Below are 25,719 nucleotides of genomic sequence, written 5' to 3'. Positions count from 1 at the left end.
AAGCAATAAAATCCCTTTAAAAAGCCACAACAAAAGTAATAAAATTTCCAAAGTAACTATCCTTGTATTTTGGCACTTAAGGATTGAGCCAAAATCTATTCATGTTCTAGGGCAGCATGTTAATGCTGAGCACATTCTGAGTTTCAATAACTTCAATTTTCTAATTGAGAGATAACTATCCTCATTTTGTCCTAACATGGTGGCATTGAACTTTATTGTCTTTGCTTATGGGATGTTTTGCATATATAACTGTGTATATATATATATATATATATATATACAAGTATAAACACATATATCACTAATATATCATATACATATTTATGACACAGATGTATAAACACATAGCTACTGGGTTGAACATTCATATTCCTAACAATCTACTTTTTATTCCTAAATAGTTTATGTTTGGCCTTTCTTGTATTCATTTCCACTGCTTGCCTTCATATGTATGTGGGTTAACTGTGCTGTGAATCTCCACATTTTGTTCTGAAATAGTACACTTAAAATATTGATATGTTACTCATATGTGTAATGCGATATAATCTTAATTTTATGTTATATTCCATTGAATTGTCTAATACTAAATTCCCTATTGATGATCATTTCCGTTTTTCCACTATGTTGTTGTTTCAAGTAGTACAGAAAAAAAATATATGGGTTTAGTCATTGAGTGCTCATGAGAGAAATGCAGCAAAAACTTGGACTAATCTTTTTATTTTTTATTTTTTTAACAAAATAAATTCTAACTTAAATTCTTAGGAGGGCTGTACTCTTATGATAAAAATTTAAATCTCGACATTTTATGTTCTATTACCACTAAAAAAATATTGTCTCTTCTTAAATATAGTTGAACTCAGACCATACAACAAAAGAAACATACCTAGACTGATTAGATGGTGCAGTGGTAAGGGTTTTTTGCTAATAAGTCTGATGACCTGAGCTAGGTCTTCTGGACTCATATAGTGGAAGGAAAGTACTGAATTCACATTTTTGTCTGCCCACACATATGGCAGACACACATGTGTCTATGCACACACACATGCTTACATGTGCTCTCTATCTTTCACACATGCACATGTGCATACACATAATATATTCAATAAGCATTAAACAATTGCAAATATATTTGCTGAGTACAAAACGAAAGTAGTAAGAATGAAAAGTGGTAAGCTCCCTGGAATTCTAAAGATTCAGATGGTTGGAATAAGTTAACCTTCTGAGGCCTTTGGTTCTCATATAATGTGTGGTTTATGTTATGATAACACATTTAAAACACTAAGGAAAGTGCCTAGTGGCTCATGGATACTAAATATGTTATTGCTTCATTATGGTGGTGTATCATAGTTTTATCGACACAAGGAACTGACAAAAATCTATGAGAATTATGTGGTCTAAAAATGCAATTTTCTTTTGTTACTTAGGAATTCTGTAAATTGTCTGATTGTAAATACCTAGAATTCAGGAACTTTGGAAAGTCACTGACATTTAGAAAGTGTTGTAGAAACTGCTAGTTATTGACTCAGTATCTAGTTTTTCTCTTTCCTGCTACTAATGTCTGAGTCTTGTTTGAGAGAGCAATTTACAGAATTTTCAAATCCTGCTTACTAGGCATCTCTATATAAGTAGCAACATAACAGCTGTAGCCAGAGAAAGAAAGCTGAGCGTTTGTGTTTTTCCCGTAATATGGTTGCTACATATTCATTTGGCATTTTTTTATTCTGTTTAAAACATGGATATCTGCAGGCAAAGCACTCATTCTGACACACTGAGAACTAAAATCCATCAATCATGGTATGTAGGTGATTGATGATGGATAGAGTTTGAATTGAAAGTGTGGCAGAAGACTTACACAATATAAATTATCTTATCTACATATCAATTAAAATGTGAAGAGTAAGGACTCCCCTTCACCAATCCCAATAGGATTACAATTATTAATTGTAGAATAATGTGAGAGAATAATTATCTTCCAATAGTGTCTTTTGACAGCAGCACATTGTAATTCCCTATTACTTAATTCATTTTAATTTACATAATTAAAGTTTTGTTATATCCCACATAATAATCTCATTTAAAAATAAAATATGATGTAATAATTTCAAAAGCTATTCTAAGTATTAGGAATAGAATATTGAATAAGACTCTTGATAACCCTCCTCATGGAATTCAAATTCAGGGAACAAGTTATATGCAAAAATACATTTCAGTAAATTAATATTTATTGCATGCCATGATGATACCAGGCATTTATATTTATGTTGATTTTTATGACTGGCTTAATTATGCCAAATATCATTTCAATTTATTCAATCTACCTCATTATTAGGATATTAAAAAAACTATTATGCTTCTCTCTATCTTTCCAAAGTTTTTTTGTGTATAAATTATTGTTCATTGCTTACTGTGGGACTTTTTAAGAAGCTACATACTTTGGTGATGATTACAGCTATATTCATAGTGTATTCTAAGTATGTACATATGATAACTCATGAAGATAAATCAATGCTGTAGAAATTTGAAAGACTTTGCTGCAATTTTTAAGCCATTTTTAAATAGCCAAAAAAGTTCCACTGATGATTATAGCACAATTTACAATTTATAACTAAAGTGGTCATAGAAGCAATAAAATTTATCTCCTCTTTACAGACATATGAGCAATAGTGTTCAACATGTTTTGAAAATCACTTTGACAAATTATTGGACATCTAAATGGGAAGAAAAGTTTATCTCAGGGCACAGTGTCCCAGACATCTCCATGATGACTTGGCCATGAGCATGAGAACAGCATCATGGCAAACTTATCAGGGCATAAAGGGGCTGAAAAATTTGTGATCAAAAAGTGTAGACCATGTCTGAGCTGAGACATCCTCTTTCCCAGATATCAACTATGTCCATTCCCTCCAACCGAGACTATAATTTATGGTTCCAGGCATGGACCAGACTACCAATTATGTATTAACATCATCTACTTCAATCTACTTCATCTCCAGTCATCTCCCCAAGCCTGTCAGCTGACACTAAGCCATGGGCCTGGAGGGGAACTTCAGATTCAATCTGTTAAGGGGCCAAATCAGAGACACTCAGAAAATTCAAATATGAGTAGAAAATATTTAGAAAGAATGTTTTTTGGAAAATTCTTCAGTAAAAATTATATTTTACATGTTTACTAAAAATCTTGAACCTAAACTTATTATTTCTATTACATAAATGATTATAAGTGTTTGGGAACATGAGATGAGAAAATGAGCATTTTCTTTGAAAATTTAAATTAGAAATGATAGATTTTAAATTATATTTAATACATAGGTCAGGAAAAGTTAAATTTGATACTTAATTTATATAAATTTTACGTACATTTAGAACAGGGTAATTAACATGGCTATGGACTGAGAAGTTTACACATTGAACAACAATATTGTTTCAGAAAATATTTTTATATAATTACATTGACTATGTACATAGATGTTTTCCTGTGTTACTGTCTTCTGCATCTAGAAGATTTAGGTTGCCTCTGGGCAAAGGATCCTCCCAGCTGGACTTCCGACTGCTCCATACTCATTGGCCACTTCATACATGGCCTGGCATAAAGACGAGAACTAGTGTGTGTACATGTGTGGGTGTTTAAGGTCTAGAGTGGAGACTCCATTTTTGTAGTTATGATGAAACCCTCATTCCTGATACTAGGTAAAGCATTCCAAATAAGGACAATAAAGAAAGGGGAGTCCATATCCTTGTAAGGACAACCCTAACTGTGCTAGAGTGAACTTGGGTGGAATTTTTCTTGTCACTGGGACGTTAGGAGAAGGAGTAGATATTGTTTATGTCTCCTCATGAGAAGAAATGTTTATACCAAAATAAAACATACTTGAAAAAAACAACTTAATCTTCAAAATATATACCACAGTCACATATTTCCTTATGCTTTACATAAGTGAGATAGTTTAAGTATCTCTAAGGCAAGTATCCAAATATAATCTCAGCATTCTTTCATTTACTAAAAAGAAATCATTGACTGAGAAAGAATTTGGGAAGTCAAGTGTACAAACCCTTCCTTCTGAGGACTATTTATATACTTCCCTGGTAAATTAGACAGGGAACACCAGAAATAATAAACCACTGCAACAGAAAATTGTAAAGCAAGAATGAATAAGCTGATAACTTTAAAATCAGCTAATACTGATTAAAAGTGCAGCATTCCACTAAAGTCCAGGTGCATGTTCAAAGGATTTTCTAAGGTAGAACATTATAATTTTGTACCAGAATTAAATTGCAATTAATGTTCTACATAGATCATTTTAACTTTAGTTATATGTGCACTGAGACATTATTTCAATACTCTGATGGTATGTGATAGACAGTACCAAATCAATATTTGAATCAACATAATTTAAGATTTACCTGTGCTACACCACTACTGGAAGTAATTTTGCATGTTTTGGAGAGCTCTATTTAGGTTTTCTGACAAACAAATGGCCCTTAATTATGTACTTACTCTGACAGAGAGAAAATTTGCAACACTGTGTAACTCCTTACCCTTACATTCTAAGGATTATAGCTATTCTCTGGGTAGGACTATGTGCTAGTCAATGAAGATAATTTCAGAGAATGGGAAGATGGTTCTATTGACCAGATTCTTGGTGCACAAGCCTGGGGACATAAGTTCAGCCCTCCAGGACACAAATAAAAAGCTAGGTATGACATCATGTGTCTATAATTCCAGTGTTGTGGAATTAAAGGCCAAGCATTCCCAAGCACACTGGCTAGCTCACCTGGCAAAATTGATGGTATTTGGTTTCAGTGCCAAAATAAAAGGTAGAAAGCAAGGTGGAAGACAACCTGCATTGACCTCCAGCTTATAAGTGTATATTCACCTACACTTAAAAAATGTAAGTGTGCATTCACACTCACACAAAAACACTCACACAAACACCTGCACGCACATGCACGCACACACACATACACACACACAGTAGTGCACACTCCACTGCATACACATACACACATACATATATATATATATATATATATATATATATATATATATATATATATATATATGGAAGCAGTAATTTAGGTGCTAGCTTTGGCAGCACATATAGTAAAATTTAAATGGTATAAAAATTAAGATGGCTTCACATACAGGTTCCTGATTCATTTTTAATATAAAAATAATTTTAAATATCATTTGAAATTGACCTACTGGACCAACTGCAGAATTAACTATGCTGTTTCTGTTTTTATTTTTAATACCAACATTTCCTTAGTGTATCCTAGTCTTATGATGGAATTTCTCAGTAATAATCAAATTAGTAGAGTAAATTCTGAAGTGTTTAACAAGTATTTATTGTTTACTATATTCTATCACAGTGCAATACAGAAATGGTTAAGTTAGTCACAGTCCTTGACTAGAGCTGATATTAAGTGGATTTAACTCTTTGTCTAATGTTTAAGGAATACAAGATTATCCTATCTCAATAAACAATGTCACTCTTCTAGAGAATGGGAATAAGTCAGACTACAAGAAGACATTAGAGAAACGTTTTTTTTGTGGGGGAGGAGAGTATGTTAAACTAATCCCTCTAATCATTTGAGAATGTAAACTTCCGTGTATATATCTTCAGGACTGTCTGAGATCCTTCATGCACTGTGTCCCTTCTTAGCTGGCTGTAATCTAGGTAGCAACATTGAGAATAAGAATTAGAAATAAACAGCCTTCAGGGGATGAACACAGAGGAACGGATATCCACAAGTAATTAACTCATATTGGACAGAAACCTGCAACCCGGCATGTTAGAGAAATCACAGAATAGAAAATAAATAAATATATAAACAAACAAACAAACAAACAAACAAAAATAAATAAATAAAATGTTGGGTTGAGGAAGTGAGTGGAACAGCAAAATGAAAGAGAGGGCAACAATCATAGGAGCTGGGCATATGCTGGACTAAAACATGGAGAAGAGGAAAATCTCAACTTGTTCTGCACCAGGGAGAAAGGCTTTCTGCTGAAGCTGTCCCTCAATGAGATACACATCCTTTAAAGACCAATTGCACACTGTATTCGTGATAGACAGTCAAGGTGGGAACAGGTAAAGTAGAAAAAGAAGGAAAGGCAGGAAATTAGTTTAGAGAATATTATATATAAGGTGAGGTGTGAGATAAGGTGAGCTATTGAGGTAGGATGGTAACAACAAAAATGAAAGTTTAATGTTCTTAGATCAACAAATCCAGAGGTTCACTGTAGACTAACTGTAGACTAAATGGATCACATTTTATGAAATATGAAAATGTATTTGAGGCTAAGTTATCAGGTTTCAATGTCTCCCCTGCCATCACCATGTTTCCTTTTCAATAAGAAGATGTCCATTTTAGGAAAATGGCAACAACAACAACAAAAAGCTATTATTTTTAAATGAATTTAGACTCTACTTTGTATTTATTTGGAACTCCTCAGTATATTTAAATAGGGGACATCAATTAAGATAGCCAGTTGTGAGCAAAACAAAATTGTGATGAATAAATACAAATTGGACAGAACATTTAAATTTCAAGAGTAAAAGGAGGGGGAGAAATGTTGGGAAGGATGCATATTGATATGGCATGGCTGATGCACTTAGGAATTCACAGCAGCTATGGTTATCTGCACAAGATCAAGTCTGCTGAAAACTCCAGCATCAATTGAGTAGACCTCTCCAGTTCCCACCCCTTATTGTAGAGCTATTGACAGCACTATTAAAAAAGGAGAAAATACAAAGCTCGGGGTGAGATATCAGAGGCATAGTTGGAAGTAGATATTATTATACCTCATTGTATATATGGATGAAATTCTTAAGAATTAAAAAAAGAACTTAAATGAACCCCAACAATATCTACTTTGGTTTTTGTCCTGTATATTATGTGCTAGCTCCTTGTGTAGCTAGCACATAATATACAGGACACTCCTTGTGACCATGAGTTTTACTTTGCACTAACTATAGTTTGCTTGGCTTCTTTATGCTAGCATCAACAGGTGTTTTGCTTGCCCTGATTGATATAAAGAACTGGTCAGTTGATAGAACCAATCTTCTTAGGTGAGGGAAATGATGTTCCAGCTTTAAAAACTATAGCTACTATTGTACTCCTTCAAATGCAATTTAACATTTTATAATTGAAATTTGCTTCATATAACCTCATTCAAATTTGCTGGTAATTTCCTTCACACTAAAATTAACACAAATCATGTCAATATGTTCCTGTTAAAATACAAAGGCATGGTATGTTCTCAGTTATATCCGGTTAATGTGAACCCAGCTCAGTCAAGACAAGTGACAGTCTTCAGGTGACGATGTGTCTTATGGGACTGTTATGTTTTCCCTGTTCTTTGACATTTTTCTTTGATCCTCATTCCTTTCCTTAGGTGGCATCATGGTTCCAAAAGATTATGAAGCAGCAGGGTTTAATTTTCTGATTTATGCATCAATATGAAACATACTTGAGTGCATGCACATACACACACACACACACACACACACACACGCACAAAAACAACCAACCAACCAACCAAACAAACAAATTTGAATGAGAAGATGATATTGAATCCCAGGAGAGGAAACTAGCAAACAAAAGGAACTATACTGAATTTTCTGTTTTAAGGGAAGTACTCTTTCTAATGAGGAAACAAACATGACTAGTTATGTTTGTGTATATATCTAGATTTTGTTTGTTGCTGGTGGTGGTAGTGTTAAAATACAGACATATAGAACTTAAATTCTTTCAAGTCGTTAAATTCTTTCAAAAATAAAAAATACAGGAGAGAAATAGGGAGAAACGTGCCTGAGACTCACCTAAGTTTGGACCCTGCTACCCACATAGTGAAAGGAGGTGAGTGATAGCCTTAGATTGTGATACATCACAGTGTGTACCTCCATTCACACACTGTGATGCATGGATCACCAGTAAATAAAGAAACAAATTAAATGAATTTAATGGGCTCTTCAAAAAATAAATAAAGGAGAAGAAAACGTTCATTATTTCATCATTTCTCCTGTGCTCTATATATACCTTCAGCTTGCATGAGTTGCCCCCACCGGTATTCCTGTGAGGAGTGGTAAGCACTGTGGCATGCAAATGAACTAAGTGAGCTGTGAGCAAGTCTATCATCTAGTTAAAACCATGCAACAAAGGCAATGATTAGAGACAGCAAACTAGTGTGTTACATAGATGCACAGAACAGGTATGAAAAACAATGAGAACAACTTTGGTGAGAATAGGCAGCCCGGATCTGAGTATCATGCAGAGATGCTGAGTTAGAAAGACTGGGATAGCTGAGACTTCACTAGAGGAGACACGGGGGGGGGGGGGGGGGAGGCGAGGGCCAAAAAGTGGGAATGGGTGGGTAGGGAAGTGGGGGGGGGGGAGGGTAGGGGAGACTTTTGGGATAGCATTGGAAATGTAATTGAGGAAAATACATAATAAAAAATATATATTAAAAAAAAAACTAAAGGAGAGTTGGGTGTACAAGAGAAGAGTTCATGGGATAATGAGGTCCCTGATTTGTATAGAGTTTGCAATAAAGTAAATAAGCAGAAAATCATGCTATACAGGCTAAGCTTATTAATATACTTGAAATGATTCAAGTACTTTATACATATAAGAATAATATTCTTGCTAGGGGCTGATGACACACGCCTTTAATCCCAGCACTTGGGAGGCAGAGACAGGCTGATTTCTGAGTTAGAGGCCAGCCTGGTCTACAAAGTGAGTTCCAGGATAGCCAGGGCTATACAGAGAAACCCTGTCTTGAAAAAACAAACAAACAAACAAACAAACAAACAATAATATTCTTGTTATATGTTTAAGTTTAGTATTCCTGAATTTTCTTTTAATTCTGATTTTCTTTTTCTTTATTTTTATTAGCCATTATAATTGTGCAGAACAAATCACCTACTTTTCCCTTGTTCATGCATACACACACACACACACACACACACACACACACACACACACACACACACATTATATATATATATTTCCCTTGTTCATGCATACACACACATACACATATATATATATTATGTGTGTGTGTGTGTGTATGTATGTATGTATGTATGTATACCTATTTTCTCTTTGCATGTACTTTTCACTGGTGTTATTGATAATGAACTTGCTCAAGCACATTTTTTTTCAAATACAAAAATGTAATTTGATATTACATAATTGCAAATACAAATTAAGTATCCTGCCTACGAAACAAACAAACAAACAAACATCCCAAGTTCTATCCTCTGGAAATGATGGAGGACTAGAGATTTTACAAGTGGAGAACCCCAAACAAAATCACAAAAGCAAATCAACAACAACAACAACAATGACAACGACAACGACAGCCAAGCAATGCAGTAATTGTCACCTCAAATTAGAGAGACATTTTAAGATTTATATAGTAAGACATCTGAGCAACAGCATTCTGGGAAGTGGCTAAGCTGACGGGCAAATCATCGCTATTAGATCCCATTCATGATTTAAATTCTGCTATTTTATCTCTTCCTAACATGCAGTACTTTCAACCTCACATTTCCAGGCATTTCAGCTCCTGCTGACAGAAGTGTATTCCCAAAATAGAACGTCATAGCAATCTTCTGCTAGAAATCGACGCCCATTTGCGCATGTGATTTTTAGAATGCTTTTTTTTTTTTTTTGACTCCTAACTGCGAGAGGTCCTGGAAGGTAGAGTAGTTAGAATGAATGAGAACTTGTTTTCTAAAACAACACTAGACACTTTATCTTCTCTAAAAAAAAAAATAAACCAAGGTCTCCTACCTTGAAAACAAACATCTCCCTTCGAAGAATAGCTAGAGTGTTGAAGTTCCCATCACAGATGTTGGGTTTGGCTCCTGGATAGGAGGGTCTGCCAGTGGGAGGCCGAGGAGGTTTGGGCCTGTCATGTCTCCTTGGGTCTGCTGGAGGAACAGATCGGTGCGGGGGCACTGTCGGTAGAGGTCTTGTAGGTGGAGGGATCTTGTCAGGTGGACCTTTTGAAAACATGAGGACAGTGCTTGGCTCACTTAAATCTGGAATAGAGCTGGAAAATATGCTACAGAGAACAAGCGCTTGTCAGCAGAGAGCACGAACTAAGCAAAGCTAAGAGGTTGTTATGATAGTATATTTTCTGAAAACACAAACCCTCAAACCCACCCAACTGCTACCAAGGTTGTCTCAGACTGTCCTCATGAAGCTGGAGTCCAGCTCCTAGTACTATGGCTTCTTTGTTAATTTTTTTTTAGTGACTTTTATTTTATGGCTTCAACCCAGTCCCTTTTTGAAAGCTGCTCTCAAAAAACCTGTTTGGAAGTAGAATTTTCATGAAAAAAAAAAAAGATGAATGAGGATAAACACTAGATTAATAACTGTGAGCTCCATTCAAGAGAAAACTGGACTTTGACAGAGGTTGATTCCATTAAAATATTTTCCAAAGATAAATACTCACAAATCAAAGGTTATTTTACCATATGTCTCTAACTATATTTTATAAGCTTTTACTGATTTCACTATCCTGTTTTTATAAAACATCTTGATGAATAACTGGGTGTTTCATGTAAATACTGAATCTAGTGTCCACTGATTATCGTAACACTGGTGAAAGAGTAATGTAAAGTATTTCTAAAATGAGGGTTCCACGTCGAGCCAAAGTTTACTCATTCAATTTGTGACAGCTGTCAGCCATCATTCCTTAAGAGACTGATTCTCTTACTCTTTAATAAATACAGAGCTGTCCACACTTAATATTTACATATGGGTTGGATAGTTTTTCACAGCCCTAAGTCTAGACACTAATTCATGAGTTCATAAGACATCTTTGAGCTAACCATTCAGGAGGAATGTCTGATGACACACACACAGGCAATGTATCTCTCAGCAGTCAAGCTATTTGGATTTGTTTCTGTGACACGTATCAGTCCATCCAATGCATTTCAAATTTACTTTGACCCTAAGAGAATGATTGTGATTGTGCTACTAAAACTGAGAAACTAATGAATGCAAAACAAATTAGTTCACTTAAATTGCAGTTTGAAATGCAAATCATAGCTTCTGGATACTGATTACTGGAATACTAATAGCACACAGTTATTTCTAAATATGAGTGCTTCATTTACTTAGTATAGTAAAGAATACCTACTATAGGTAAATTGTGAATGTCAAAATTTTTATGGTGTGAAATGTCTTTCCTAAGGTAACTAGGGGGTACTGAGGAACTTATAGTCACACTAAATATTCATGATAGTGTTTTCCCCTTTCTCTTAATTTGCATTTTCTGAATAAATCCTGCAAGCAAAACCAGTACTACCTACCACCAACAAATGGAGTTTGTCATATTAGAGTCCATGCTACATGTTGAAAACATAGTTGCTTAATTCTGTTCCTTTTCTGTTGACTTTCTTCATGATTTAATAATTATGCCTTGGTGGTCAGTAAGTTTTTATATTGCCTTTAAAAATATGTTTTCCATAGAAGTAACAGATCCTGGGAAACCCTATTGCTAAGATCAAAGTCTAACAATACCAAAAAGCCATGAGCTCGGTGCACAATGATGACCCCCTTTGACAGTGGGACTTTCTCTTGTGTACTTGGGGAATCCTGGACACCACTGCCTACCTTCATGTAGCTCTGCACCTGAGATTCCTAGAATGCCTCTCCATGCTAAGGAGGCATCTCAGAACCTTAGTCTTCAGCTTATGCCCTTTGCTTCCCCTGGATATACTTAGCCTCTTCCACAAAACCATATAACCCTTGGTTCACCCAGAAAAAAAAAAGTGTATGTGTCCTAGGCCACCCTGAATAAAAAAATATGCACAAGCTAATATCTCCTCAGAGAGCTGTTTCATTAAAGACCACCAGGAAAGGCTTTTGCCTAAAAGAGATATAACACTAAGATGCTAGGAGAAAGCCTTCTCCCTTCCTGCCCTTACACACCTGGCACTCTCTCCCTGATGGACCAGAATCCTGCAGAACCCCACCTGTTCTGGGTTCTGCTTCATCCTTTCAGTCCAACATGCAGCAAACTTTTATATACCCTGAGAGGGAGAAGGAGGAAGATGCAAAACTCCAGCTGGATCCCAAATCACATACCACAAACTGGAATTTTAAATACTAAGACCAGGTGTCAGTGGCTAAGAAAGTTTCAACATATTATGTGAAAATGTGTCCTTTTATTTTTTTTTATGAGTTTATGCATCTATTTTAATACACTACTACCTAAGTTTTAAATTGCACATTATTAGAATTTTTTTACATTTCCATTAAATTCAACAAGAGAGCTCCATCATTGATTAAGTTCTTCTGAAAAATCTATACATTAAGTTTTTAGACAACTTGACTGATGGTAGAATTTTACAGGAGGATATTTTCATTCATATTTCTCTGCCTTATATACTTAAAGAATGTACTTCTAAGGAAAAAATGCACAAGACTTCTGGCTGCCACATAGGGTTTAGCAAACAGGAGTAGTGGAACCTACCATATATCTTCTGGATGCCCTGTAAATCATCATTAGGAAGCTTGAAGTTGTCTGTTTCCATGTACTGATAAAATGGGGCCATGATAGCGGTGGGGTCGTTGGAATGTTCCAGTCCTAGAGCATGTCCCAGCTCATGGACTGCTACAAGAAATAAATCGTTTCCTGTCAAATGAGAAGAATAGAAGATAAGACTATTTTAAGTGGTAGTCATGGAATTGAAAAATGCTACTTAGTATTATAAAAATTTTAACCCAAGAAAACAGAAGGACATTCCTCACTCCAGTGATCAATAGAGGTTTAAGATTGGATTTCCTACTGGAAGGTATTCTGTAAAGGGGTGATAGGGTAGTCACAAATGATTGGAAAGTAAAAGAATAAAAGTTTAAAAAGACCAGCAATACCAAAACACAGTTTCATTGGCTGTTTCTGCATCTCTCCACTCATTAATGAAAATATACAACCTCCCATGTTATAGCTATTACACTTTTATTATTTTATTATTATAGCTTCAGTTTGGACTCATGTTATTCTGACTCCTAGATGAGTTATAATATCTTACTAACCAGAAATACAGGAACACTGTAACTTAAATTACCTATTTATTAGGTATCATACGAATCACATTTCTAGCATGAACTTGATAAGTATCAATTCTATCCATGAAGAGGTTTTCTGAACAAAAAGTATTTACAGTGGTCTCACACTGCAAATTCTCACTTAAGTAAACTTGTACAGTGTTATCTATATAACATGAGTGCAAGAGAAGCCTCAGAGTGATATTCAAACCATTACTCTATTTTTTCCTAACTCTCACTATTCTTTCATTCCCCTCCTTTGTCCTCTTCATTTTCATCCACCTTTAAAACGCTTATTATATATTTAAAGACTGATCTCACCCTGTTTCCCTAGGCTGGCTTACAACTTCATCTTCTTGTCTCAATCTCTGAAGTGTTAGGATTCAACCTGTAAGGCTTATTTCTATTTTGTTTCTGAGGGAAATGGTTAAAGCTATTGTAGAGGAAGTTCAAAAGTTTACATGGAGGTCTTGCTAGGAATGAAAATAAATTCAGTAAATATGATTTTCAGGAAAAGTCCTTACCAACAATTTATATACTATAATACAACATAATGATTCTCTCCTGAGAATTATATATTTCTGGCACAAACCTAGGAAAAAACCAAGTAGTCTCTTACAGAGGAACACAAGAAGCCATGTGCAAAATTCTCATGTGACACTGACATACTGAAGATGAAGAAATCATTGAAGGATGTTCAGCATCACTTTATTATAAAAGATATTATATTGAGTAGAGACTGGGAAAAAAAATCAAACCAAGCCAAACCAATACAACAAAAAGGGATTTAAAATCAGATGTGATAAAGAACATTTTCAATTTAGGAAACATCTTTCCTTATAAAATTAACTAAACATGCCATACATATATGTATTAATTGTAATGGAAAATATTGTTTCTTTACTAAAAGCTTACTTAGTTTTCTGTGGACGTTTCAAACATTTTAACCACAATTTCTTGTTTAATTTTTGCAATTTTTTTTAGTTGGTCACTTATTATTATTTTCATTTTAGTAAATCAGAAAAGGGGCTGGGATATTATACAAATTTCAGTGTCATACAGTAAGGCAAAACAAGCATCCAGATGTCTCTCAGAGCAAGTGTAGAGTTATTACTTTTAATCACAAAAGTAAGCCACTCGCATACAAAGATATTAGCTTATAGTATGTTATACCATGCGACTTCCTCTGTTGAGGGAAGCTCATTCAGCTGAAGTATTTCACTTTCAGGGATTTTATTAAAACTCAGGGATTATGCTACTCAATAGCTTCAGAAAATCTCTGAACAGATTCATTAGCCCTTTCTGTCCCTAACTGAGGATTGGGATGAGACACTTTTGGACAAGAAGAGCTACCAAGAAGAGGCTCAGACCAACTGAGACACTTGATAAGACAGACCAGCCAAGTTGACTAACCAAGCCTTCTGGAAGAGGCATGCTTCAATCTCTCAAACTGCTTGTAAATTATGAAGTAAGGTCTTGGTTTACTGCAGCATTCAAGAGACTTCATGTATCCTGGGATGGGCTTTTGTTGATGTAGCTTTTCAAAGGTATTTATGGTTTGCTTTTCTCCCATATTCACTATTCACCAAGCTGGACTTTAGCTTTATTGCTGATCTGGTCAGTTCCTGATTCCCTATCTTAGATGAGCAGTGGTTTAAGTCTTCCACTGTCCTATTATACAACAGAACGTAATCTGGAAGTGGAAATAGAAAGAAAAGAAGATGAAGCACAGTGCTATTCTAGTACTCATAGTTGGAAGAACACGGAGGAGAAAACAGATATTCTGATCAAAGAAATATAGTGAATAAAGCAGTTTTGAGGACTGTAAATGAAGGTCTAGTCAAGAGGGATCTATTCTCTAGTGTAAAATGGAACACAAGGATAATGTTGTTTAACAAGGCAATAGTGATGAGGATTTATTTGTAACTTTTTTATTATAAAAATTTCTGGGGGCAGGGTGCAAACTAAATTGAGATTCTCAAGTTACTCAATGAGAAGATAGAAGGTAAGGAGAGTCCTGTGAGTTTATCCACAATACAGTGCACTGAGGTCAGAGGTTAAGTAGGTAGACCCTATTTCCAACATAGAATTTAGGATTAGCCTAAAGTAAGTTAAACTAAAACTGAAGAATTTGACTCATGGCAATGACAAGAAATTAATGGGGATGGAGAGATGGAAATATGGACCATAGAAGACAGGAGAACTTATATCTGTTTCTGTTCAATTAAGTCCCTCTGACTTCTCCACTCTCTGTCAGTAAATTTTGTATCCCTGTAAAGATAACCAAGACCATTGGCACAGAACTCCTTGTCCTGCCATTCTGAGATCACCACCTTTTTCCCTTTATGACCTTTTACAAGTTGGACAAATATAAGCTTGCATGGTTATTAGAGTCTCTGTTAAATATCTTTTCTTGAAGGTCCTTTCCCCATAAGGTGCTAGATAATCACTTCTTCAGAATTACTATCACAGAATAAAATTTCCTTGGCTATGAAGATTTTCTTTTAGGTCTGTTGTTCTCGTCACGCTGTCCAAACCCTTATGCAATGATCCAACTACCCATGAAAGTCAGTTTATTATCATTGTCTGTTCACATATTTTCCTGCATATTTTGAGTAATTCACAGTGATACTGAGTACTATTTATTTTATTTTTAAAATTCTGAGGGCATTGGCTGCCTCAAAACAGATATTTAATATTAATATGTTAATTATAATAATAATTTTTCTATTTATTCAAACTCATTGAAATATAGAGTAGAAGGCTAATTTAAAATTGAAAAGTAAAATAAATATGTTAATTCTACCTAAACATGGTTTGGCATGCTTCTTTAGATATCCTGCAAAGAACACGGAGGAAATAAAAATACTATGACAAAATCCAGGAAGGTCATGACTCTTAGGAAACTTTAGACAGTGGAACAAAAGTACCCATCACTTTCTGTTGCTCAAGGAATGGCAGCATAAGTTTATGTTTTTCCGACAATATACAGGGATCATGGAGTAAAAGGAAACTGTGTTATGAAGAATCAGTTTAATTTCCCTATAGGATTCATAACTATTGCAGGGAGCAAATAATGAGAAACCAGTATGTGCATGGTTAAGAGACAAAGGTGGTTTTAAAATAGAAGCCATACAGAGTGGAACAGTAGCATGACTTTGGCGGAGGTGTACTACAATTAGAGAATTATAAAAAAAGAAAGAAAGGAGAGATATTCCTGAAGAGGTACGAGAGTATGTTTGAAGGTATGCAATTTGGTCAGATTCCTAATGATTGTGCCAAAATTATTTACAGGCAAGTGGAAACCTTTGAAAAAATAAAACAAAACAAATGAACAAACAAACAGCATCATTTTTTTACATCTAAATCCAATTTTAAACACCTTAATAGTTAAAATTTGCAAAATCTGAGAACAATGAGTTTGTTTCTCTAAACAATACTAGGTAGTACTAGCCAGAGGTAGAAGGGGTACTGCAGCTTTCACACATGCCTAGCTGGGCAACACGGAGGAACTATGGCTTGAACCCTACCCCAGGGGTGTGAAATTTAGAGGAAACTCTTCACAGGGACAGAACTTTTAATTAAATGAATATAAAATAAACAGAGTAGCAAATACAATACAATACAGTGCAATGCAATGCAATGCAATGCAATGCAGTACAATACTGGCAGTCAATCCAAGAGTAGAAAACCCAAACGTGGCTCTAAATTTTACAGTAAAAGGTTGGTTACATGTGAATGCATCAAGGGGTCAGTACTGGTTCTTATGGCACTGGATTCTCCCTGTCTTCATGTGGAAAGACAGATATGTCATCTTAGCCAAGAGTCCCAAAGTGGCTTCCTAAAAAGATTCTTGATATCATTCTTTAAAAGGAAAAATATTCAATCTTCACTGCTTTTCACCTTGTGTAGCAACTGGCCTTCACTTGCAAATACCAGTCCAGTGCCTAAGTAAACATGTTGGAACCAACCGTCCTGCACTTAGGCAGATAAATACTGCTTTCAGCCATCCTCTAAGCTGTTGGCTAGTGGCCTAGCTAAATTATTAAAAGCACTTCAGATCTCACAGGAAAGGAGTCTCCTGGTCACTCTTTTCCTTGTGTTGCAAAAATAAATCACACAGACATGCAACTAAGTCATAACGGCCAAAATCAATTCGTTGCATGGATTGATCATGAAATTATTCAAATTTTTTTCACAAAAATTTCCAATGGTAGAACTATCCCCTTGCAAAATGGTTTTAAAGGAAGGTTGGCAGGATTATAATATGAATATACGACCTGTCGTAAATGGATGCTGCTTTAATCAGAACCATTTGCCAAGTGTTCCAAGTAATTACTATTCCTCAGATGACTGGCAATAATGTAATTAAACGTCACTTGCAGCCTCACAATAGTCTACAAGGGTAAGTTGTTAAATACAACACCACCCTGTGATTTGAATTCTAGGAACAAAAGTTGTTGGCACATAATGAGGTTTAGTTAATCAGAATGCACCAGACCTCTTTCCTAATGCTGAAAGTAATAACTGCTTCTGCAGTGTCCCATTCATTTATGCTATTTGGGCTTTTTCAATTGTAATATGCCTGATCTTATCAACAAAGGAGAAATCAGTCTCTCCGTTCTGAGTGCAGAAATAGTACTTGCTGTTCTGGCAAAATTTTACGTTTTGTGTGTGCCTTGCTATTGCATCTCTAATCTCCTTTCTTTTGTGTATTCCAACACCCTATGGAATGCAGAACTGGATATTATGAGAGATAATGCATCATTTGTAATTTTCCTGTCTTAATTATGTCTTTATTTTATCTGAAATTATTGCACAACTTTATCCATTTTTATAAGCTATTTCAACTGAGGGCATGTCTTGCATATAAGAGAATGGTTCTAAATCACTCCCTACATACAAATCTTTGAAAGCACATGTTTATATAGCTTCTTAAACATTGTAGTGCTAGCACCATTTGTTCTATTCTCCTGTTTTATTCGATAAATTCGTGCTGTGTTACCTTCAAACATAAGTACTAACCAGAGGTTTACATTTCTCCCTTTATAGTGTCCATTTTGGTACTTAAATCATCTATGTGGACTGCATTCATCACAGTGCCTCTGGTATTTGAGTTCTCAAATCGATTAATTCTGGAGCATGCATAGTGATGCAGAACTTTTGCCATTTCCTTGAACTCTTGCCAATATGGTAGAGCCTCATTGTTTCTTCTGTATTTAGCCAATGCTATTGATTGATGGTTGGTGTTGATCAATTAGACTGGGCTGCCACTACTGATTTGTGTTTGATGTTTTGGACTGGACTGCTGATATTCTTACAAGGAAGGTTGGTATTGCCCCCAAATAACTACTTCTAAACAGGTTCACACCTGCTTGTCCTATTAGCTATCTTTTCCTCTGCCTGAGGTTCGTGGGCTAGAAAGGACATTGTAGCACTCTAAAACCCTAAATAAAGAAGATATAGAAAAGTGTAAGAGGTCTACTTGTCTGTCGCTATACAAGTACCATGCAGTTTTTATCAATATTGCTCTGTAGTTCAGCTTTAGGTCAGGCATGATGATTCCACCAGAGGTTCTTTTATCCTTGAGAAGACTTTTTGCTATCCTAGTTTTTTTGTTATTCCAGATGAATTTGCAGATTTCCCTTTCTAATTCATTGAAGGATTGATTTGGAATTTTGATGGAGATTGCATTGAATCTGTAGATTGCTTTTGGCAAGATAGCCGTTTTTACTTTATTGATCCTGCCCATCCATGAGCATGGGAGATCTTTCCATCTTCTGATATCTTCTTTAATTTCTTTCTTCAGAGACTTGAAGTCCTTATCATACAGATCTTTCACTTCCTTAGTTAGACTCACGCCAAGGTATTTTATATTATTTGTGACTATTGAGAAGGGTGTTGCTTCCTTAATTTCTCTGTCAGCCTGTTAATCCTTTCTGTAGAGAAAGGCCATTGACTTGTTTGAGTTAATTTTATATCCAGCTACTTCACTGAAGCTGTTTATCAGGTTTAGGAGTTCTCTGGTGGAATTTTTAGGGTCATTTATATATACTTTCATATCATCTGCAAAAAGTGATATTTTGACTTCTTCCTTTCCAATTTGTATCCCCTTTATCACCTTTTGTTGTTGAATTTCTCTGCTTAGGACTTCAAGTACAATGTTGAATAGGTAGGGAGAAAGTGGGCAGCCTTGTCTAGTCCCTGATTTTAGTGGGATTGCTTCCAGCTTCTCACCATTTACTTTGATGTTGGCTATTGGTTTGCTGTAGATTGCTTTTATCATGTTTATGTACGGTCCTTGATTTTCTAATCTTTCCAAGAGTTTTGTCATGAATGGGTGTTGGATTTTGTCAAATGCTTTCTCTGCATCTAAGGAGATGATCATGTGTTTTTTTTTTCCATTTTTTATTGGGTATTTAGCTCATTTACATTTCCAATGCTATACCAAAAGTCCCCCATACCCACTCACCCCCAATCCCCTACCAACCCACTCCCCCTTTTTGGCCCTGGCATTCCCCTGTACTGGGGCATATAAAGTTTGCGTGTCCAATGGGCCTCTCTTTCCAGTGATGGCCGACGACTAGGCCATCTTTTGATACATATGCAGCTAGAGTCAAGAGCTCCGGGGTACTGGTTAGTTCATAATGTTGTTCCGCCTATAGGGTTGCAGATCCCTTTAGCTCCTTGGCTACTTTCTCTAGCTCCTCCATTGGGAGCCCTGTCATCCATCCATTAGCTGACTGTGAGCATCCACTTCTGTGTTTGCTAGGCCCCGGCATAGTCTCACAAGAGACAGCTACATCTGGGTCCTTTCTATAAAATCTTGCTAGTGTATGCAATGGTGTCAGCGTTTGGATGCTGATTATGGGGTGGATCCCTGGATATGGAAGTCTCTACATGGACCATCCTTTCATCTCAGCTCCAAACTTTGTCTCTGTAACTCCTTCCAAGGGTGTTTTGTTCCCACTTCTAAGGAGGGGCATAGTGTCCACACTTCAATCTTCATTTTTCTTGAGTTTCATGTGTTTAGGGAATTGTATTTCTTGAGTTTCATGTGTTTAGGAAAGCATTTTTGTCTTTGAGTTTGTTTATATAATGGATTACGTTGATGGATTTTCATATATTAAACCATCCCTGCATCCCTGGAATGAAACCTAAGGTCAAATCTAAGTGGATCGAGGAACTCCACAAAAAACCAGAGACAGTGAAAATTATAGAGGAGAAAGGAGAAAAGCCTTGAAGATATGGGCACAGGGGAAAAATTCCTGAATAGAACAGCAATGGCTTGTGCTGTAAGATCAAGAATCGACAAATGAGACCTCATAAAATTGCAAAGCTTCTGTAAGGCAAAAAATACCGTCAATAAGACAAAAAGGCCACCAACAGATTGGGAAAGGGTCTTTACCTATCCTAAATCAGATAGGGGAATAATATCCAATATATATAAAGAACTCAAGAAGGTTAACTCCAGAAAATCAAATAACCCCATTAAAAAATGGTGCTCAGAGCTAAACAAAGAATTCTCACCTGAGGAATACGTAATGGCTGAGAAGCACCTGAAAAATGTTCAGCATCCTTAATCATCAGGGAAATGCAAATCAAAACAATCCTGAGATTCCACTTCACTCCAGTCAGAATGGCTAAGATCAAAAATTCAGGTGACAGCAGATGCTGGCAAGGATGTGGAGAAAGAGGAACACTCCTCCATTTTTGGTGGGATTGCAAGCTTGTACAACCACTCTCGAAATCAGTCTGGCGGTTCCTCAGAAAATTGGACATAGTACTACTGGAGGATCCAGCAATACCTCTCCTGGGCATATATCCAGAAAATGTTCCAACTAGTAAGAAAGACACATGTTCCACTATGTTCATAGCAGCCTTATTTGTAAAAGCCAGAAGCTGGAAAGAACCCAGATGTCCCTCAACAGAGGAATGGATACAGAAAATGTGGTACATTTACACAATGGAGTAAATATATATACTCAGCTACTAAAAAGAATGAATTTATGAAATTCCTAGGCAAATGGATGGACCAGGAGGGCATCATCCTGAGTGAGGTAACCCAAGCACAAAAGAACTTACATGATATGTACTCACTGATAAGTGGATATTAGCCCAGAACCTTAGATTACCCAAGATACAAGATAAAATTTGCAAAACACACGAAACTCCAGAAGAACGAAGACGAATGGGTGGACACTTTGCTCCTTCTTAGAATTGGCAACAAAACACCCAAGGAAGGAGTTACAGAGACAAAGATTCGAGCTGAGATGAAAGAATGGACCATCTAGAGACTGCCATATCCGGGGATCCATCCCATAATCAGCCCCCAAATGCTGACATCATTGCACACACTAGCAAGATTTTGCTGAAAGGATCCTGATATAGCTGTCTCTTGTGAGGCTATTCTGGGGTCTAGCAAACACAGAAGTGGGTGCTCACAGTCAGCTATTGGATAGAACACAGGGCCCCCAATGGAGGAGCTAGAGAAAGTACCCAAGGAGCTAAAAGGGTCTGCAACCCTATAGGTGGAACAACAATATGAACTAACCAGTCCCCCCCCCCCCCCCCCCGGACCTCATGTCTCTAGCTGCATATGTATCAGAAGATGACCTAGTTGGCCATCAGTGAAAAGAGAGGCCCATTGGTCTTGCAAACTTTATATGTCTCAGTACAGGGGAACACCAGGGCCAAGAAGTGGGAGTAGGGGGGGAGGGTTTGAGGGACTTTTGGGGTAGCATTGGAAATGTAAATGAAGAAAATAACTAATTAAGAAATAATAATAATAAAAAAGAAAAATCTAAGAGGATACAGAACATTATATGATGGAGGAGGCATATGACAGTCTATTCACTTCATGCCAAACAGGAATAAGGAGGGGGAGGAGAAGATATTCAGGGTTATTGTCTAAGAAATTGGAAGCTGTCTGACATTTGTTTCAAAATCTGCTACAATTACGTACAAATTAGGCAAAACCCATTATTGGTCATTAAACTATGAGGCAAACAAATCACCATGTAATAAAACATACAAAAACCAGTAAATGATTTCAAATCCTATACAAATTAATAATTATTTAGAGTTTTATGTTAAATAGACACTGTAAAGTAGATAAATATAATTAAAGCAACTAAGGTCTTTGTTAAGTAAGTAATGGAAACTCTATAAAAGCATTTAGATACTAAAGGATAAAGTACATTTATTATTCCTTTAGGCTATAGTTTGGTCATGAAATATGTAGTAAGGAGTTCTGTTCTATTTCAGAAAGGACTTGATAGAAAAATACAAATATGGTTAATTGCAACACAATATTGAATGAAATAGGAATTGTATGTTTTCTCCTTACTGAGTTTAGTTAAACTTCTAGGAACATTCTCAGTTAATATTCCATCTTATTGATTCATATGCAAGCTATTTGTGCTCTGCATTCCCCAGGGTATCTTAGTCAGATTGGTAGATTGGTGAGGACTGTTAGAAAGCATTACTCACCCCTCTGTGGCTACTACAAAGCAAATCAATATTCTGACTATTTAGACCACAACAATCATAATAATTCACAGAAGCCGCTATTCACAACCATATTTGTATTGTGTTGTATATCAAAATTTGAATAATACAAATTATTATCGAAATGGCAATCCTGCTAATATGTGCTACAATTTCCACAACAGCAACCACAATACAACGTCCTTTACAAAACATGTTGGCGAGAGTGTGAAGAAAGAAGAACACTCCTCCATTGCTGGTGTGATTGCTTACTGGTACAACCACTCTGAAGATCAATCTGGAGGTTCCTCAGAAAATGGGAAATAGATTTACTTGAAGGCCCAGATATACTACTCATGGGAATATATCCAAAAGATGCCTGACAATGCCACAGAGACATGTGCTCCACTATGTCTTATTTGTCATAGCCAAAGCTGGAAACAACCCAGATGCTCTACAATGGAAGAGTGGATACAGGAAATGTGGTTCATTTATACAAGGGAATGGTATTCGGCTAATAAGAATGAGGACATCATGAGTTTTGCAGGCAATTGGATGGAACTAGAAAATAGCTACCTGAGTGAGGTAACTCAGAACCAAAAGACATGCATGGTACATACTCACTAATAAGTGGATATTAGCCAAAAAAAAAAAAAAGTACAGAATACCCAGGTTACAATCCACAGGACTCAAGAAGGCTAACAAGCAGTAAGGCTCAAGTGAGGATGCTTCCTTCTCACTTGGGAGGAAGAAGAAAGCAATCATGCAAGGCAGAGAGAGGAAAGATTGTGTGTGTGTGTGTGTGAGAGAGAGAGAGAGAGAGAGAGAGAGAGAGAGAGAGAGAGAGAGAGGGAGGGAGGGAGGGAGGAGGAGGAGGAGGAGGAGGAGGAGGAGGAGGAGGAGGAGGAGGAGGAAGAGGAGGAAGGAAGGAAAAGGGGAACATGATCAGGAATTGGGATGGGGAACAGGAGAAAAATGAAAATAGGCAATCTCAGGGGGGTAGTACGTGAGGTTGCCCTTTAGAATATACCAGAGACCTAGGAGATGAGAGACTCTTAGGATTCAAAGGGAAGTAACTTAGATGAAATGCCCAACAGACAAGAGAGGGAACTTGCAGAGTCCACCTCCAGTAGAAAGGGCATCAAGTGGAGGAATGAGGTTGCCATTCCACAGTCAAAAACACCGACTGAGAATTGATCCTGTCTAAGAGAACAGCAGGGAAAAATGGAGAAGAGATTTAGGGAAAGGAGGTCCAAGGACCTGCACAACTTGGGATCCATCTCAAGGGAAGGCTTCATGACTTCTCTGAGAGGCTCAACAAGCAGATGACTGAGACAGATGCAGATACTTACAACCAACCAATGGAGTCAAGTCAGGGCCCCCTGTGATTGAATTAGGGCAAGGGTGAAAGAAGCTGAGGAGGAGGGCAACCCCATTAGAAGGCAGGCAGTCTCAACTAACCTGGATTGCTGTGATCTCTCAGACACTGAGCCAACAACCAGGCAGCATAGAGTAGCTGATCTGAGGCCTCCTCATTCAGCAGAGGACATCCTGCTCTGGCCTTAGTGAGAGCTGTGCCTAATCATCCAGAGACTTGCAGCCACAGGCAGTGGACTAGCTGAGAGGTGGGGGTGGGATGGGTACATCCTATTGGAAGATGGATGGAGGAGAATCTGGATGTGGAACTGTGAGAGGGCAGGCTGTGAGAGGGTAATGGCTAGACTTTAAAATAAAATAAAATAAAATAAAATAAAATAAAATAAAATAAAATAAAAGTAGTAAAAATAAAGTAAAATAAAACAAATATCCTCCCCTCCAATAAAACCTACTAATCACCTAGCATATGTAAGGAACTATTTATAGCATTAGCAAACTACTAATAAACAACTTATTATAATACATATTGGCTTCTTATAATGTGTGCCGGAAAATTTGAGTGTTACAGACTCCAAGGATCATAATAGAATAGTTCTTCACTCCTTTATAGTTTGTTTATTTATTTAGACAGAGCAGGTCTTGCTATGTAGTCCAGTTGAACTTGAAGTCACACATTTCAAAGAGATTTCCAATTCTCTCCCTTCCTTCCTCTCTTCTCCTTCTCCTCCCTCCCTTCCTCCACCCTTCCATCTTCCTCCCTCTCCCCCCTCTCAAACACACATGTGATATTTTTGTTCATTTGTTTTTGGTGTGTATTCTTCTGCCATATTTTTTTACCTGCAGAAAAGTTCTCAATACTTTACTGAATTCGTATGTAAAATGATTGCCTAGATCTAGATATCTACAGGTTGAGACAGCTCTGGAAAGCATTTACCACTGTGCAGTTCTCATTATAGAATAATGATTTAAGCTAAAACTACGGTTCCAAAAAGACAAGTGAAAGTTTCAACATTAAATTATGCTTTATGTGCAAATAAAAAAGTTGGAATTCAAGGTTACAAAGCTGATATTTGTATAATCAGGGTCAATGTACTTCAGATTGGATATTTATCAAAAATAGTGCAGTAAAGTCACACACACACACACACACACACACACACACACACACACACACACACCACACACACACACAAGTTTTATGACAGCCCTGGTATTCACCAAGAAAATTCTAGACGCTATTTTAGGATCTTGGAATAGGATATGATGTCACTAAGTACCATACATATCTGTCCTTAGAACATGGAAAATGGAACAGCAGGATAAAAATAGAAGTGAAAGATATTTCTTTTTTAAAATAATAGATTTATCTTATACCAGGTTCCAATATATACAATATATTACATATGTAACACTGCATATAAAAATAACAAAATGCTTTGCTCACTCTCAAAAAAAACAACGATATAAAAAGCCAAAATTATAGCTTGGGATTTGGCAGAATATTCTCTTGGCAGCATAGTTAAGAATTTCTAATGTTCTGAATAATGTTTTCTTTCTAGGATTTATGAATTAGAAGGAAAGCATAGCTTAAATGTATATTTATACACACATATGCTGTCAATTTTCTGTGCTGTTCATGTGCATTTTTAAGAAAAGTAATGAATGCAGCATCTTTGTTTCATTTTATTCGCAGATCTTATTAAAATATCTCCTATAATATTTTCACTGTAATCTTGGAAAATGTCTCCAACAAGGTTGATTAAGACCATATAGGAAGTGCAG

At 36.4% G+C, this 25,719-nt stretch overlaps 1 protein-coding gene across 5 annotated transcripts in view; it reads right to left on the bottom strand.

Moving 5' to 3' along the window:
- Window positions 1-25,719, bottom strand: part of Mmp16 (matrix metallopeptidase 16) — a 264,408-nt gene that overhangs the window by 53,100 nt on the left and 185,589 nt on the right. For all 5 annotated transcript variants that reach the window (NR_135158.2, NR_166735.1, NM_001379518.1 and 2 more), the window contains 2 exons: window positions 12,497-12,658; window positions 9,802-10,013 (listed from right to left, as the gene is read on the bottom strand). Coding sequence is in view for 3 of the 5 variants with exons in the window: in NM_001379518.1 (NP_001366447.1) it covers window positions 9,802-10,013; window positions 12,497-12,658 (374 nt within the window). In the remaining 2 variants the exon portion in view is untranslated. The remainder of the gene's footprint in view (window positions 1-9,801; window positions 10,014-12,496; window positions 12,659-25,719) is intronic.

Source organism: Mus musculus, chromosome 4 (assembly GCF_000001635.26).
Source record: "Mus musculus strain C57BL/6J chromosome 4, GRCm38.p6 C57BL/6J".
Taxonomy (NCBI): Eukaryota; Metazoa; Chordata; class Mammalia; order Rodentia; family Muridae; genus Mus; species Mus musculus.
The sequence above is the reverse complement of the archived record's forward strand: the minus strand, read 5'-3'. Positions and strand labels throughout refer to the sequence as shown.